The sequence below is a fragment of the Anoplopoma fimbria genome, chromosome 24, assembly GCF_027596085.1.
Source record: "Anoplopoma fimbria isolate UVic2021 breed Golden Eagle Sablefish chromosome 24, Afim_UVic_2022, whole genome shotgun sequence".
Lineage (NCBI taxonomy): Eukaryota > Metazoa > Chordata > Actinopteri > Perciformes > Anoplopomatidae > Anoplopoma > Anoplopoma fimbria.
Window position 1 is genome coordinate 23,983,080 of NC_072472.1, and position 18,075 is coordinate 24,001,154.

The 18,075-nt window shown below is 42.1% G+C and overlaps 1 protein-coding gene across 2 annotated transcripts in view; it reads right to left on the reverse strand.

Moving 5' to 3' along the window:
* Positions 1-13,445, reverse strand: part of med13a (mediator complex subunit 13a) — a 70,635-nt gene extending 57,190 nt beyond the window's left edge. For both annotated transcript variants that reach the window (XM_054625444.1, XM_054625443.1), the window contains exons 1-2: positions 12,849-13,445; positions 5,894-6,128 (exon numbers count right to left, since the gene is read on the reverse strand). In XM_054625444.1, coding sequence (XP_054481419.1) covers positions 5,894-6,128; positions 12,849-12,914 — 301 coding nt within the window. In that variant the 5' untranslated portion in view covers positions 12,915-13,445. The remainder of the gene's footprint in view (positions 1-5,893; positions 6,129-12,848) is intronic.
* Between the last annotated feature and the right edge of the window lie 4,630 nt (positions 13,446-18,075).

Here is an 18,075-nt window from a genome sequence, read left to right on the forward strand (position 1 = left end):
TTCCAGAAAGCAGTGTTTCCTGCCCCAATTATGTGATCTAAGTCAGTTTCTAATTGGTTTTAGCCACAGCCAAGATTTCACTGCCCGGACACTTTCCGGTCCAATGTTTACAGCGAAGGGAGATTTCAAAATTCCCTTTGACTCTCTCGGGCTGTCCAAGTCAATAACATTTGGAAATTCTAAAGAGTGAGTGGCGTTTCTCCTCTCTGAATCCTTGCCTGGGGCATCCACTGGGCTGCAGTGTTACTATGGGCCTAACATCACTGTGGGACTGAGTCTGTGTCACACTCATTTTTGTGTGTCATCGCTCCTGTCACTACTAAAGAGAGCAGATATGCTCTTACAATCTTTAAAATAGGATTGCGAGTGCAAAGTCAGACAACCACATAACTGGTGGCTTGACATTTTGCTGTAAGAATGTGGCCCTGTAATAGACAAATAAGATGCTACATTTTTATACTGTCAAGATTTGTCAAGTCATAAATATAAGTATGAGGATAGTGCAGATTAAGGTGATGGCTAGTGGAGTTGATTCATTATATTCGCGAGATTTGAGTCAAGTGATTCACATATTTTTGGCATAGGTTTATTTTTTTAAATAATTTAATTTAAAAGCAATAAAAGCTCGATAAGACGTGGCATAAAAACATGTTCCACCTTAGAATAACCTTGTTTATTCTTACTTAATAAGAGTAAATCTAAGTTTCTAGTTAAACAATACATTAACCATCATTGGCGCATGTTTAAACCTTACGTGAGGTACAAACTTTTTTGACCCATATGGTTTTTTTTAAACAAGTAAAAAGAACCGACCATCAACAACATCTTTTTCTCTGTTTTAGGGTTTAAGTCTGTTTCACATAAAATCAACAGCAGATCAATTCACCACTTTGGCATACAGTTACAGACAACAGAAGTCAGAGGCACTGACAAAAAAAGAGCAGACATAATGTCAACAGATGTTTTGGTATTTGAATGAAGTGGAAATATGCTGTCAACAAACATCTGTATTCTGCAGGTAGTGCTTCAAAGGGAGTACGGCTCACAGATATGAGGGCAGTTCAATGATTTTGAGTTCCTCACAGAAGACAGGAAAAATAAGTCTGACTTGTAAAAACAGTGAAACCTTCAGCCAACAGGGCCCTCGCAGACTACTGAAATATGCCCTTTGGAACTGGATATTCTGCCCTGAGGTGCATAGCGGGGTTGTTTTTATTTCACCGTTGATTCAAAAAGGCACTGAGGAGAGTGCTAAAACAAGAACTGAAAAGAAAATCCTATGAACTTGGCAAAGCTAGAAAAAAAATTCCAAGAATTACTGCATACCAGCAAAAACAAAAACAATTGTCAGAAGAGCATTTTGCAAAACAAGCTCACAGAGGGCTGTTACATTAAGCTGTCCCTCCCTACATCACTGGATGGATCCCAAACCAAGTGTTCATCAACTAGTGGGGGAGACAATTTAAATGCAGTCTTCTTCTTCCCTCCCCCTCCGTTTCTCTGTCTGTCGTCCTCGTCCTCTAGAGGTCCAACCCGACACCCAGTGATGAATAGATGTGTGAGCTCCAGGGACCGCGGTGTAGATGGCTCGCTGATAACCTGTGCTGGACAGCAGATGACCGTCTTTCCCTTTCAACCTTCCCCATTAGTAGCTAATAATCCCAGAGTTTCTGCTCAGGGAGTGCAATATGCATAGATGTTTCGCTTACTTATAAATAAGCAACATCAAAACAGACGTTTGCTAAATTCTCCTACATCTGTGTTCTTTGAGCTTTTCCCCTTTGACTTTATCAGAAAGGTGAAGAATGACTGCAGCATGAAGCCAAGCACTCTAGAGTGACATGCAGATAAAGGAACAGTGAACTAGGAAGGACCCAAGAGGGAAACATGGTACCAGACTGTCAGCTGCGGTGGCCCCAGTGGGACTCGTCCGGGGAGAGACGCTATGGAGGGTGGGAAAAGAGACCGGGACAGTAAGAAATGTACAACAGAGCAATTATCCTCACAGACAGACATCCATTCCTTATTTCTATACAAAAAAAAAAGATCTATGAGGGGAGGAAAAAACAGCCATTTATCTTTCACTTTGAACGCCTCTGGTCAGGAGATTCCAACAGCTTTTGAGGGGAGATGACGATGAAGAGAGCATTGCATTTGCATAAGAATGCATGCCTATACTCAACCAGTGGGAGGGGGGAGGCAAGCCTTTTAATTCAGCAGCTCACTTGTTGGGATTCATTTCTGTGCATGGCCAGGGGAAGATTAGAATTGGTTTCCTCATGTGCGGGCTGTCCAACAGTGTAGAGAGGGGGGGCTCGGTGGTTACCCTTACCCTTCCTTCAATGGTGATTAAGCGTCAGACATTTAAAAGATCCCTCAAGTTTTTCCGCCCTTCACCACTCTCATCTCTCCAGCTCACTCCTTCTCCCCTCATCTCCCTAGAGAGAAGGGATTACTGGCACGCTGGTATACAGAAATGGCACTTGCTCAAAATTAAAAGACTTTCACAGGGCGCTAATCTAATGAGGGTGGAAGGGGGTGGGGGCAATGAGTAAGCGCCATTTCGGCTTGCCGAAATGAAAGGGAAAAGAGTGGATTTTCATGTTTACCGCCAACATTGCTAAAAAACTAAAATGAGGCTGAAAACCCCAAAAGAAGAAGCTTTTCATTCCCAAGACAGGCTAGGACAAAAAGGCAAAAAAGAAATCCAGCAAACTGGTGGAAAATACAGTGTGCGGTGGTTCAAAGCCATTTCAGTGTAGCGCACAGGTTGGGCAGGTCCTGTCATGGTCAGCCTGGCCAACGCTGCTGGTATACAAATGCAACAGACCGCCAGATTGCACTCCACCTCATTTTTTATTTTTTTAGGGGAAAGAGCGACAGGACTTTTGACATCTTTGAATGTTTCATCTGCGTGTACAGCAGCATTATAGCACACCTCACAGCGCTGTAGAAAAAGCTTTAATGCCTTCGTGCTGAAAAGAGCTGAACATAGTGTTCCGCACGTGTTTTACCAACCAGGCAACAAGGTATATGAGTGGATCAGTGATCATTTCCACTCCTCGCGCACAGCGCTGTTTGTTCCCTCCAATCTACTGCTCCGCTCGATATTTGCTCGACTCAGACTTCGGCCCACTCCACTCAAACTGCTCACCTCTTCACTCGCATGCTCTGCACATTTCTTAAGATCAAAGACGATAGTCGCATAAACTATTCTTTTACATAATATAATGACTATTTGAAAGTTTGATATTGTGACCCATCCCTAAAAAGGACGAAGAAAACCTAATTCTATCAGCATTCACGTGACATCCCCTTACTCTCAATTAGATGGTCAGAGTGAAACCCAACAGGAAATAATCTGTGTTTTAGGAGAAATGACTGCGGTCCACTGCACAAGGGAGGAATTATTCTAGAGCAAAAGACCTGGTTCGTATGACGTGTTCTCCAACCAAGTTGGAAATGAAAGTGTTCATAGCTTCTAAGAACGACCACACTCCAAGGCAGGGTGAACAGTTGATTGTCACAGAGAGGAGGAGATGCAACATTGTTTAAATACAGGGATAACTGCACATTTTCAGACAGTCTCTCCTGGAAGGCCTTCATAGTGTAGCATTCAGCACCTCACAAGAAGTGACAGAAAGGAGTGTGTAAAGAATGAAAGGCAGAGCTAGAGGGAGAAGTTCAACCCTGGCTCCTCTCTCGCATAGGCAAAGCTGGCCAATCACGGCGGGAAGTGGGTGTGAATGTCAGATTCACAGTTTGGGAATAACCAGACAGAGGTTTCAATAAGCTATATAGCCGTCTAACAAGCAGCATACTTGTGCCTTAAAGGGCTCTGGAAGAGGACAGCAGCATCCCCTCTCTAGTGGTACAAACATGTGCACATATACAGGTATATCCAGACAGAGGTCCTGACATTCCTCCATCCCTGTCTCAGCCCATTATTAGGTCTCAGGACACACCGTCCTGAACAGACTGATCAGCAGCTGCAGAGTGGAGGTTGGAGGAGAAAAAGAACCCTCTGGCTGTCTTTAGATCCATCTAGAGGGACTTCTCTGCTTCATTTCACCGGCAGAGCAACACAGCAGCTACACGCACTCAGAGCAGCTACAGGAGGGGGAAAGGCTCAAGAAGCAGGAGGAAGACGCCTTCCACTAGAGAGAAGGGAGCCGCAGCTTCCAAAACGGGAAACATTGATTGCACCGCCCATCTGGGAACCATTCACACCGAGACACGGTTGAGTCAGGGTGCAAAACACTTGAGAAACATGGGGAGTGGGGAATGTGAAAAAGCTCATCAGGTGCTGGGGATGCATGTCTCTGTGACTGTCCAAGTCAACATCACTCTCAAGAGGAATAGATGTGCTCCAGCTTTGGTGTTTTAATAAAAATTCAGAGAGCAACACATCAAAAACAAGACCTGCCAAAACATGATTCATCATTATGTTTTAAAATAGCTGGAAGAAAAAATGCCGCCGAGATTTTCTGGTCAATATTCAATTATGTAATTTCCATCTCCTCGCACACAAACAATATCACGTTTAATCTCCCCAAAGCCAGCCTAAGGACACAGCCGTGACTCCAACAACTTCCAAATATAGATTCTCCAAACCACCCTCTCCAGCTTTAAGTGCAGCGCACTCTATTAGCAGGCCTGAGCCAGATGCTTGAGGTAATTACCAGGACCCGTTAGGGCTGAATGAGCAGACCATCGTCACTTTTGGCTCCCATTTTTTAGTCCACTTCAGGTACAATGTCCCACAATGAAGGAGGGACTGTGCTTGGCTCGGACTCCAAAGTTCAATTTACATGGCAGAGAGCATGAATAAAGATGGCCTTTCCCATCTCCCATCGCTAAATGTTACTGCTACTGAAGAGGGGAAGAGAAGTATATGGGGGGTGGATGCATTTGTTTCTTTTCTGCATGGCTGCTACTGCATCCTGTGTTTCTCACTCGAGTTATTAACCGGACTGAGCTCAGCGTCTTATACCCTATTCTTCATTCTTTGTGGAATGCTGCCATGTGACTTTAGATTCCTTGTTCTACTTGGTCAAAATAAAATGCAAAGTGTTGCCTAATCTGCTGTGACTTGATAAAGAACTCAAACATACATGATGTGATCGTGTGATGCCCAGTGTGTGTGAGAGGGAGTTGCCCTACAGGTGTTGGCACTACCAGCCTGGCTGGCTATCTTATCAGTCAGAGGAGGGTAGGAGGAGGGGGGTATCAGATTACACAGATTTGACACTTGCCTGAGGCTCTCACTTACAGGGTACCTCCCCTGTGCCTACCTGACAATCAAGCAGCGAAATCTGTATCATTTTTCATTGTACGGCCAATAACGTATCTTGTCAAGGTGATCGATGTTCAAGTGCTTCTCTTACAAAAGCTGCAAGCCCTCCACACTTTCCGTTATCTTTTACAGCCATCACTCTTTTAGCTTTATAACCTTGAATGATTCCAACAAAAGGTGCAACGGTAAGGGGAGGTGGATTTCATATTCATAGATTTTTTTTTTCTTGCCTGAGCAGAGACTAAAACATAGAGCAGCAGTCCTCTCTCACTCTCTCTTTAATCATCCAATTTGCCAAAATCAACTAGAAAAACGTACTTAGCTGACTACCTGCTTAACTATCATGCAGCAGCAGGGCAGATTACCTGCCCCTTCACTACAAGAACCACCTCTATGTCAAGGAGCCCTCCCCCAGTGAAATCAGTCACTGAATCCCTACAAGCACCTTGTGTGTTGTTCAGCACCTGACCCTGACCTCTGACCCCCACGTAGTGTGAAAGCAGCATAAAGCCAACGTAGATGCACAGCTTAATAAAACATGCATTGTTCTTTACAAAATGACATGCCCTTAATGTGTATATGCCAAGGGGACCCCACCTTCGAGCTCGTGGTGGATGAGGTCGGCGAAGTTGGGGTCGTCCCCCCACCAGAAGAGCCAAAGCTCCCTCCGCCCCTGCCGCTGACTGCGCCGCCATACGCTTAGCACGTCGGCCTTCAGGCAGCGGCTGAAGCTGCATAGGATGGGGTCTTCCTCCGTCACTGGGAAGAGGATGGGTGCGGAGGTGGGTCCCTGCCACACAAACCTCTTCCATTTGATCCCTGTTAAGTCCGCCTGCAGGAAGGGAGGGGGGGAGAGGGGAGAGAAAGAGACTGTCAGTGTGCAGAGTCGCCGCTTCAGGATCCACTCAGCATCTCGGAGTAAACGTGCTGAGCACAGAGTAAAGAGTAGGTATTAATCCTCTTTTATGGGGCCGTTCACCCACCAACTACTTCTGACAACAAGACACCTGGGCTGTCAAAAACAGGGGGCGAAAAACAGAGAGGGAAAGGGAGGGAAAGATTGAAAGATACAAAGTAAATGACAAAACAGAGCCCCACTGTGCATTGATCGAAAAAAGAAAAGAGAAATTGCCCTTAAAAATCTGGATGTTTTTCTGTTTGTTTCTGCAAAGAACTGTGTACTTGTGCCTCTGGTGCTTTCAATATCAGCAAGAACAACATGTTCAAAACCCAAATAGGAAAGAACTAATGCTGGTAAATGTGGTCTCACCACCTTAATCCTCATTACTGGTGAGTGCTAGTTGGGTGCTTTGCCTTTCTATAAACGCTGTCTGGCTTTTATAGAGAGAACAAAACATGCAGGAAAAAGCCTCATAGGCAGTAAATCACTGGCGGGGTTATTAAGTGTTAAAGCAGGAACATTACGCTCCGCTGCTAGCTAGCACTGCTGCTAATCATCCAATGCGCCGACAGACAACCCACGTCTACCTCGACATGTACACATGTGTGTGCGCACACACGCTCGATGCCTTAGGCTTACATCCACATTTCCGCTGGCAATCTTGGTCCTCTATCCATCCCCGTAGACATTTCAAGTAATCTGTGCAAACATGGACTGTTCATTTTCATGCCGTTTAGTCCTATCCTGTTCAGGCTGAATATTCAACCAATTAATCCATTACAATTCAGGGGGATATCTTAACTCAAGTGCAGAGGCGCTGAGCCCGAACAAGTGATTACCCTTGGTCGTGGCGATGCGCTGGTGTTTCGCCTAGGGATAAGCTGGGAGATTTGTCATGTTAGTTGTGGTGGTGGTTGTCGGGGTTGGGGGGTAGACTGGGGACTATCAAAACAGAGCATTGTGTGGTGTCAGCTGGAGCAGAGCTGGATCACAACAACAAGTTAATAAGCAATAAAGATGTAGTGAGTGCACACACACACAGATGGACAAATCATTAATAAGCCTGAGGCTAGAATAGTTTTGAATATACTTTGTTAATGAAATATGCACTTTATGCATCATCAATAAATAGAAGTGTTTAATTTGTTCTTCACCACTAACTCAAGGGAATAAGAGACGGGCAAGCATACAAAAGCCCAAGATGTCATCATTACTTTGTTTCTTTATGTGGATGTCCATTTAGTGTCGATAGTAAATGTTGTCAATCTAAACAATAAATGCCTCTGTGCACGCTATATTGACCCTGAAAGCTGAGTTTGCAGCTGAAAAATCTGTTGTACTTCCTGCATCCAAGCGCCGTCATTTGACGTGGAAGTGACGTTATTGCATGCAAGGAAGAGCTACAGGCTGCTATTCCAGCTTGGATTGCTACTCTCCGCCTTAGGCGGCTAGGCAGCGCAGAAAGGAAGAGGTTGTGGCTGCATTATCCGTGCAAGAGGATACGGCCAGCAGGAACCCTTCCGGCGTCAGAAGCTCGGAGCAATGCATCCTGGTACATGTACTCACTGCTGGGACAGCTCTGCAGGCAGAAGACCTCTGCTTTATAGGTCAATATAGCACGCACTGAGGAAGTTATTGCTTCAGCACTGGTTGGACATCCACATATTTCACACAGCAGTCGTCTGGAAGCATGATCAAAACATCATGAGCTCTGATGAACACTCCTAAGGAATTCAAGAGCTGCTACTCATGCGGAGGACGGCTCTGAGGTGCAGACAGTAGAGCTGGGTCTGTGTGCAACGACAGAGATGCAGCAGTGAGGCTGCTCCTTCCTGCTGGAGTGCGAGAAGCACTACAGCACACCTGCATCTCGCAAGGAAACATCTGTGCACACAATGCAAAGGGAGGGTGAGAACGACGGTTAACTGTGAAACCAGACCGAAAGAAGTGCAGAGAGGCAATTAGCGACGTGAACACCCCCATCATCTTACTGACCAGACTCCGATGGTGAGGCGTGCATTTCATCATGTAAAACTGCTGTGTTCATAAGTGCATTGCGGATTTTATTATGAGCCTCTCCTCCTCTCGCATTTCGATATCACACTTTTTGACATGATCATGTGCTGCACACAGCACAACTGTTTGGTATTTGCATCAACAATAAGTCAATTCAAACAGCCATGACACATACAGATAGAGTTAAGGGGCCACTCAACCCTTAACATTTCCTACTGTATCATCTTTCATTTAAACGTTACATTTAAGAGAACAAAAGAATATAGAGCAAGGCAACCTGCTTTCTATCCAATCTCCAACTAAATAAAACTTGAGTACAGCAATTAGGCAGCTCCAATCTGTTGCGAAACAATTACTATAGTCAATCAAAGGAACATTAGCCCAACTGATCACAACTTATTATAATCAATTAACTGTGTTATTCAAGTAAAAAACTATTTGAGAATTACACACTTTCTCAGCTGACAAACAGGTTGAATTGGAGAAAAAAAGGCACTCTCCGAATTCAAGCAAACAAGCTACTCTATGTGCATGTGAACGAGAGATGGTTTAATAGTTTATTAAACAGGCAGCCTGGTGTCAGGTGACTTTTAAAATGGCACGCAGAGAAAACACTAACATGCTTGTTGTTACTGACTACATTAACTGTAGGGCAACTTGAACCAACTGACCACATCCTGTGGGCACAGACACTTTGATCTGCTTCGTTTCTGAGATTTAGCTGCTGTAGTAGCAGTCGCCGCTGCTGTTAATGTGCGGATGAAATGCAACAGTCTGCATGAGCAGAAGGCTAGACTATTCATCTTACATTAAATACAACAGTTTACATGAGCAGAAGGCTAGACTATTCATCTTACATTACAGTTCCATTCATCACTTTTTTGGGGTCTGTTTTTGCCACCATTGGGACGTTTGCATCCATGCTGCAGTTTCTCTGCCAATTAGGCAATTGAGTACATTATGAATCTTTCCTTTAGAAAACAAACCTTCATTACAGCAACTGAAGCATACAGGTGTGTTACTGTCAACAAGAATCCTCAGTAATAAATGACTTATTGAATGCATTGTCTATCATCTGAGATTAGAGAACTAGATCGATATTTAAAGCATCACATCTACTTCAATTCTTTATAATCATTGCTCTACAATAATGATCACTGCAGGTGCATCTCACACAGCACAGTTATTACAATTATGGCAAAGAGACATTTAAATCAACAGTGTCCTTTTCAGGGGCTTCAGTGTTGAAATTACAGCATTAATACAGAGTTTCACAGAAGAAAATAAAGTGCTGCTGCAAAGGTTTGTTACAGTGCATGGACAATTTATGCAATGCATGATGTTGACCAGCTGTAGTTTGGAGCTGAAAAGTGCTCACTGACATTCAGAGCAGTCTTTTCTCTTCTGCACTGCTTGGATGCCAGAGAGCAAAAAGGCCAACGAGTTTTACCTCACAATCCCAGTGAGACGCTGAGTTCAATACTGTGTGGATGTGGTGAGAAACCGAAACTCTATGAAGTTTAAAAGTGACAACGCAGACGTTTGTGGGGTTTCGGTCAGTTGGTAGTCTTACCAAGTTTACAGTATGACATCATGTTTAAGAGTAGTGAGACAGTAAGGATCTGTAGATCTAGAGCTTGACTAGTTTGTATTAATTATTATTAATTACACAAAAAATGTCTGAAGTCACTTTCATTAAACAGCTCTCTTTACCTGTTTTGTTTACACAAGACTTAAGCCAAGTATTTGACCTACTGATTCATAGAGGATGTAACTAATGATGAAGACTGAAATTTTGTCTATGTAATCTATGGATCTACAAACAAAAGAATAAAACCAAACGCCCCTGTTAAGAGACTGAACGTTTATCTTTGTGTTCACACATTATCAACTGGACGCAGATATAATTAGTGAGAGTTTGTGTTACACGTCAGTACTCCAATCCTCATCAACAATATCCACGAGGCAGACTGCTCTATCAAGGATAAATGTGCCTCTGCAGTTGTTCAGTCTGTCCTTTCAAAATCAATTAGTGGCAGCCTGTGTGCAAAAGCAGAGGGTGCCACGGAAAACGTCCATGCTTTCCAGGCTTTGTGCACGGGTGAGCCTCTCACACATGATTCACTGCTATGAAACTTTTTTGAAAGTTTTGCCACCTGCTTGCGCCTTAGTAAATGCAAGCAACTGCTTATGGGTCATGAGACGTTTTATCTTTCATATTCCAAAGCCAAAAATAACATACAGCTGCGTTGAGCGGGAACCTAAGGCCAAAGGTGCTGTATAGAGGGAGGAAGTGCTCCTTCCTTGAGGTGACACGTACTTGGGTGGGGGTTACGACCCCTGGTTTTGCCAGCTGCTCACCTTCCCTCTGGCCACTTAGGGTTCTGGGTCTCAGTAGGGAGCGCTGTGTCAAAACAGCTGCCTTCCTGCTTTTCACAATTTGAGACAAGCAACAGGTGAAGCCCCTCAAATCATGCTGCAGATGCTCCTCTTCTACCAAGTCTCTTTTCATGTCTGTCACCTCTCCCTCAGTTTTAACCCAGTCATTGAGCAAACATAAAACTAAACAAGTGTGTGTTTGCATTTTGGGTTCAAGAGGATTCGAATTGAAATTTATACAGAGCTCTCTTTAATTTAATGAATGCCACATACGACATTTAAGCCTTAGAACCTGCGGGGCTGAAATGCATGGTTCTCAAACTACAAATGTCAGCTACATAGGTCTATAATAATAATAATAATAATACAGAAACAGATAAAACGAAATTAACACACCAAGTTAATTCCAAATTAGCCAACTTTAAATGCAAAACAATGTGTGCAACAAGTAGTACCATACTCCAGAGAAGACTATCCAGAGAAAAATGAAGAGGGAAAAAGTCCCACAATGTATTCGCATTCTTTCACCATAAAACCACAAAGTGGAGTCTGTTCAGTGAGTGAGTCATAACAGCAGTGGTGTTATGCTTAGTCTCAGTGTGCAGGAAAATGTCAGCCAGACAGGCACAGAACCACAACTACCAGCCTCTACCTCTGCTGTCCACTGTGGCCAAAGCTGCCTTCAAGTGCTGTCGTAAACATTGTCATTACGAGTTCAGCACACACAATCGACCCAACTAAGTAGTGTTGAGAGAGTGGGGATTTTTCTGCAATAAAATGTTACCTTTAGGGGGCGGACAGCTTGGAAGCTGTGTCAATTTGTGGCATGAGCGGTGTAGTATTTCGCTATGTTGTTATTATGCTACACTGACAACATTACTACTAAGGCCTTTCTACTCTCACTCCTCACTTAACTTTTAACAACATTTTTTTGCATACACAGTAAATCAATCTAGGATCAATGTACTTTGTGGTCTTTCACGTCTGGCACTGTACCGCAAAGTGGTCCTGTGTCATTTAATCTATAACATAACTCTACTTTTTGTAAGAGTGACATTTCAGCATTTGGATAAAAACACATCTCAAGTTACCAACTTTGGAAGCAGGATGTTCTGAGGAGCTCGTGCAGGTAGGCATTACACTCTTAAGCTAACCTACAAGTCAAAGTGTGGTTAAGCCTGCTGACAAGCCTATTAACTGCAACAACAAACACATTCCAACCATGTTCTTGGTTATACAGCCAGAGGAGGAGCAGCACACGCAAGCAACACCTTTCCATATGCTGCCGGGGTGACGATTGTGGTCTACACAGTGGATGCTCACTGCACTACTTATCTCACAAGTATTTAGGTTAATGTCAACAAGCCACAACTGACAACATATGATACAATCTGACTCGCTGGATGCAGAATAGAGTGAGGGGAATACACTTTACGCTTTGCCACAATCAATAGAGTAGTAGACGGTGTAGCTTATGTAGTTACCTAGATGTTTGTAATGCATGCCAAAGATTATATAATCAGACTGGGGCCTGTGCCCTAGTTGGTGTGAATACTAAAAAAAATGCAGTCCAAGGAGATTAAACCTGCACTGACCAACACGATGATGAGAAATTACATAAATAATGAACGTTTGCAAACCAATACTGTTGGCACAAAATATCTTGTTGCATGCTTGTCGCAACAACAACAACAACAACAACAACAACAACAACAACAAAAGGAGCTCTCTGGGCTCCAGGAGTTGTCAGCCTTAAGCAACAATACACACTATTTCACAGTGAATGCTCAGTGACTGAACTTAACTCTGCAAACTGAAGTGCATGAGTTGTTTGCTTTGATAAGAACATAGTGGAAATGCAATGAGAAGGAGATAGCAAGTTAATAATAAACAAACAGAAAGTGCCACAACAACTAACTCACAGGGAGACACAGTCGTGCTTCTGGCAGCAAAATGCACAACATTTGTGCATGTTTCCATCCAGAGAAACGTAGTGAATGAAGCTTAACAAGCGAGAGGCATTCACCTTGAATGTGTGGTTTAACGACAAGAAACAAGTGGAGATGTAACAGAGAGAAGGGTGTGATAGACGGGCTGTTAGTGTTAAAACAAGAGAGCTGGGATGGAATGATGTCAGCCCGACAGGCCGTAAGCCTGGCTAAGCTCCTATCAACTGATGCTGTGAGGCTAACGTTAGCTTAGCCCCCGTTCAGCTGGTTAAAAATGGCTGCTTTCCTTTAGTTTTAAATCTCTTACCAGACAGAATAGATTGGAATGGCAATCCTCCAAGCTGGCCCCGTTTGGTACATAACAAGAACTCATCCTTCTTCACTGCGGGGTCCAGCTCTCCATCATTTCACTTCCCGGGAAAATAAAGAAGTCGAATTTTTTTCAAAAGATGTTCAGTCTCAAATCAAGGAGGTATTTTTTTTTTGTAACATTTGGCTGGAGGATAGTTAATTCAACAACCTTTCCGATTGCAGTTCCAGGATTAAAAAAAAAAAGCGCGTAAAGGAGGCTGTGTGGGCTTCACGTCCACATCTCAAAACACACAGTTAAAACTAAGTAAAGGCAGAGGGAAATGTTCATAAAACAAAAAGAAAAGGAGCAAAGAAGAACTCTCCCCCTCCCCCTTAGCCCTAAAACGCTCTCTGTTAAAAAAATAAAGACGTCCCTCTTACTCCTCCATCCCAAAAACGTGTCTAAAAACGAAACACATCCTGTAAAAACCTCTCGAATTCTGGCGTCTGCCTATATTTTAACGATTATTTCGGTCATTATTTCTCGGTTCCTGTTGGTTTCCATTTGAATTCATGGATTCCTTTCTTTAATGGCGGCCACAGGGACAACTCTGCCTTCCACTGCCGATTGGCTCATTCGTGGTCAAAGCTTTGTCAAGCCACCGGAAGACACACACACACACGGCGGAAAGTAGCCACCACTTCCGGCAAAATAAAAGCATTGTTTTTATTTAATATTATGATTAATATTATCAATGTTGCTGCGGGGAAAACTTGAAGTTGTTAAATAGATTTAATGACTAAATAATGTGTTTGATTTGATTTTACCACTTTATGTCATACAAAGATTATATTACATGCAAAAAAAAAGGTGCTCGTTTTATTTTGATAGTCCTGACAGCTGGTTCCGTGTTGTAGTAGGGCTGGCTTGACACTGTCGTGGTCATGAGGGCTGTAATAACAGAGACTGATGGGTATTGCCGCTAGGCCAGCACAAGTGGCGCTACTGAGCAACAGATTTTGTTACCAATGATCAAACCACATAAACTTGCTCACTTACACAGTGCACCACCTAGTGCATGTGATGTTGCACTTGCAATTGAAATGTGCAACCAAGATGCATTGATGTGCACCTTTGTTTTGTTAAATTCCTATCAAATACATTCACTTGAACCCAAAATCCACCCAGTGTGAGATAAAAGAAGCAGTGTGAATCAAACATGTATTAGGTTCAGAAGTGTTGGGATGAAACAAATGCATATTATTATTGAAGAAAAATGTGCACAGCAATTGAATCAAGATGACAAACTGAGTTCAACATATAATAGAGAAAATGTGTTTGAGGACACGTTTACAGAAAGGATGTATCAGTGTTTTTCAAAGCCTTGCAATAGAAAACGCCACATACAATACACTTCACGGTGAATAAAATAAAAGGGCAAAGATATGACATATACAAATATACATGTCAATGTCTCTGTAAGTGCCACAACAGGCAGCAGCTTTTCACTGACTTCAACACAGTATCAGTTACTTTGTCATAACAACTTCAGCACATCTAAAATAAACACTTTTATATAACTCTTTATTGAGATGAAGAAAAATTAAACCAAACGTTTCAAGAGTAATATCTTGTTTTTTTAAAGATTTTTTATAATCTTAATTTATAGATGAGTTAAGATTATAACTCTTCTATGTTTTCATTCTAACGGTTATGGACAACAGAAATCAATCCAACTTAATCGGCCACCTTTTGTCAGCTAAGCTTTGACAAGTATACACATATATATATATATAATCTTTTTTTAATTTTTCTTGCCATTGTCTTGGAGCAGCAACTACACAACCAGCATGTTGCTCAAGGACACTTCAGCAGGATGGATGGTTGTCTTCGGGATATTATCTTCCTTTTTTTTCCTTTTTGCAGGTTTTGGCTGCAGCCAGCACTTCCTTCAAAATAACTTCTTGCTGCAGCCTGACAGTTGTATATAATTTAACCGCATGTTTTTGTTTTTTTTGTTCTTAGTTTTATGTATCATTTTTCCAAAATATTGCAAAACATTACCAAATTGAGAACTGCACCTCTGATCTCATACAACCGCCATCCAAGCTGGTGTTGGGCCAAACCAAAATGGCTTCAATTACAGCTGCAAACTGCAAGAGAAATAAACCAGATAAAAACAGTTTTTATTTCAGCATTATCAGCATTAGGCTTAAGGCTAACTGATTTCAGAGGGCCTCTGTGTCCAGTTGAATTTGCGTTACCACCGGGTATAGTTTTCCTCCGTGGGCTGTGCATGCAAATAATTGTTACTGTGCTATTGGAGCTGACATGTATAGCTCTTTTCAAAAATGAAAGAAAATCCTTTTACTGTGGATGCAATGTTATTACAAATTATAATGCACATAACCAAATAGTTAAACAAATTCATCCATCACTATCTCTCTTATTTATTTATCTAGGTTCAAAGATTCTGTGCTATATAATTAATTATTTAGGCAAAGCCGGGAATTTGAACTAAATTCAGCCAACAGAACTTTTCTTCCATTTCTACCCCGGGGCACACTCTCAGCCAGAATATTACTTCCTCTAATTCCTAGTGTGAGTGCTGTAGGTTTAATGAGTTTTTAACAAGTCCTTGTCTCATCATTGCGCAAAACCTCCTAATTATAATACAATGTAAGCTGTCTTTAGTCAAGGTAGTTTCTTTTAATTCATCCTGTTATCCCTTGATTCACTAGTGCATAATCACTCTCCCTTAAAGTGCAACTTTTATTTAGTAATTTCTACGAGTAAAACCTTTGCTTTTGTCAAGTAAGTAGTCTCAGTATTACAAAATGTCTCTGTAATCATAAGCTTTTATTCTCATGAAGTCATTGCTGCCTTGTCATTTTTTTAATAAGGTAAAAGCAGTTTATGGCAGTGTTCCCATAAATCAGGGCTGTGTGCAACAAGATGTGACAAATATTTTCTTCTGTGCCCAGAATTATACATTAACATAGAATCATAAGTGCCATTTCCTGTTTGTAAAACTGAATGTGAGAGTTGGGAAAACCAGGCCTTAAAGGTGGTGATGACAGCAGGTCCTGAGGGCAGAAAACAGCTGGCTGCTGCTGAAACGCTGATGGAGTCATAAAGGTGTGCCAGCCTGAAGAGGGATGATACTGTACAACAAAAAGTGATGTGATCAATTTGTTCCAAGTATTTAATGAGAGGATACTTCACCAACATGACTTGCAGAGGATGGAAACACTGTGGACACATGAAGGCAACATTGTCCTCAACTACAGTATTTCTTCCACTGCAAACATACAGTCCAAACTGCTCCAAAGCCAGAGAAGTGTCTGTTCCTCACATGAAAAAAAACCCAGTAAACATTCCTGATCAAAATGATGATTCAGTATAGATATGCTAATTATTTGATCACTTTGAACTAATTACCAACACAATGTATGGCAAGAGTTTTGTGTTTGTATTGTGCAGTCTCCAAGGCCCTGCGACATGAGCTTTGTGGCTTTCATCTCATCCCAAAGGATCAAGCAGCTTTCTCAATCTTAAATCTACACATAGGAATGAATGATAATCTCACATTCGGTGCTTCCCACTCTTTATCACCCCTCTCCCTGATACAAAAAAGAAAAACAATTGTGGCGTGATACCATCTGTATAAGATTGTTTAACAGAAAAAAGAACATCTATAATAGCACAGCCGATGAGCACAGTTGTCATAGCAGGGTAACTAATGTGGATCCCAGATTGCTATCATATCTGGTGATGGTTTTCTCTCACTTATCTCCGGCTCCCTCTTATCTAAGTCCCACGGAGACATTCTGTCGTATATATATTCCATCCCAGAAGCACTCAAGAATATTGGGGAAATGAAAGTGCAAGATAGTTTGGAGCTGGCCCAGCTGCTCTTTTGACATTTGATTTGACATGCTCTGTGGTCCCTGCCATTCTGCTGTACGAGCAATTGTCAGAGAGCCCCATCCCACTGTTGTGTGACTAAATCCTTCAAGAGAAAAGGAATAACATATCTGAGATTTAGCCAGAAAGAGAACCTGGGCTGACTTTAATGAGTGCTTGTGATCAGATCAGATAGAAGAATATAAAAAAATGAGTCTGTGTTCATTTAACATGCTCAAATCTCAATGTGAGAATGCAGTTTGAAGCAATGTGTTTGTGTGTTCATGTGTAGCTGTGTATGTCCTATGACCTTAGACACGGGGCAAACACAGCGCTGCTACTTAGGAGATCACAAGAAACACGTGACCTATCTGAAAAGCTTTCTGCAAATCAATTCAATTGACCACACAGACAGGAGAGGTTTTTCCCTTCACTGGCAGACACAGCCGAGGCATCCAGCAGTTAAGAGCGAGACTCCGAGGTCCATAGTTCAACAGTGGAAGTTGTGTTTACAGAGGCTAAGTGGTAATATCCCATTCTTGGCCACTGCAGAGGAGGAATAGTTATGAAGAGGGTCAACAAGCGTGCCATGTTCAAATAAAGTAGACCTCCTCCCAGCCCCCACGTTGAAGAGCAGAGACGTGTTCTCTCTGCTGTGCCCTCTCCTCCTCTCTCTCACACAAACATATACATACACACTGCTTATTGAGCACCCACAAACCTAGTCTGCAAAGATGGATTGACGAGAGCTTTCAAAAATAATGAGAACAAGCACTTGTTCCGTTCATTCACTCAAATAATGGCACTTGGCCCTGACTACAAAGTTATTAAAATGTGGAATAAAAACATCTTGAGAGCCAAGGTTGAGCTTGAATTATAATGATGTTTTAGGAACCACAGGGTTGATTTGAAAAAAAATAATGCATGAGATTCAAGTACCTACTCTATTTGGTTCATATTCTCTGGATGGCAACTAACCACTTTGCACATATTCAGCTTTTTTTCTGTGAAAAAGTTACTTATTACATTTAAATAGGAAATTCACTTTTAAAAGGAGGAAACTGAAAAATATTTTTTTTATAAAAAAGCACAAGTTCTAGAGTCTGCCGATGAAGTTGCATGTGGGAAAGAGTAGAGCAAATCTAGCTTGTACTACAACATAAAACATAATGACGCAGTTGGCTAGTAAGCCAGGCAAGGGAAATAAAACTTGACCTGTGAACTAAGGGAAACAGAGAACATCATGTACAGCATTTAATTGGCTCTTGTGTGGCTCAAGTTCAGATGTATTTAAAATGGTGTTCTTTAAGTTTCAGTGAACAGGTTTCCTGTAACC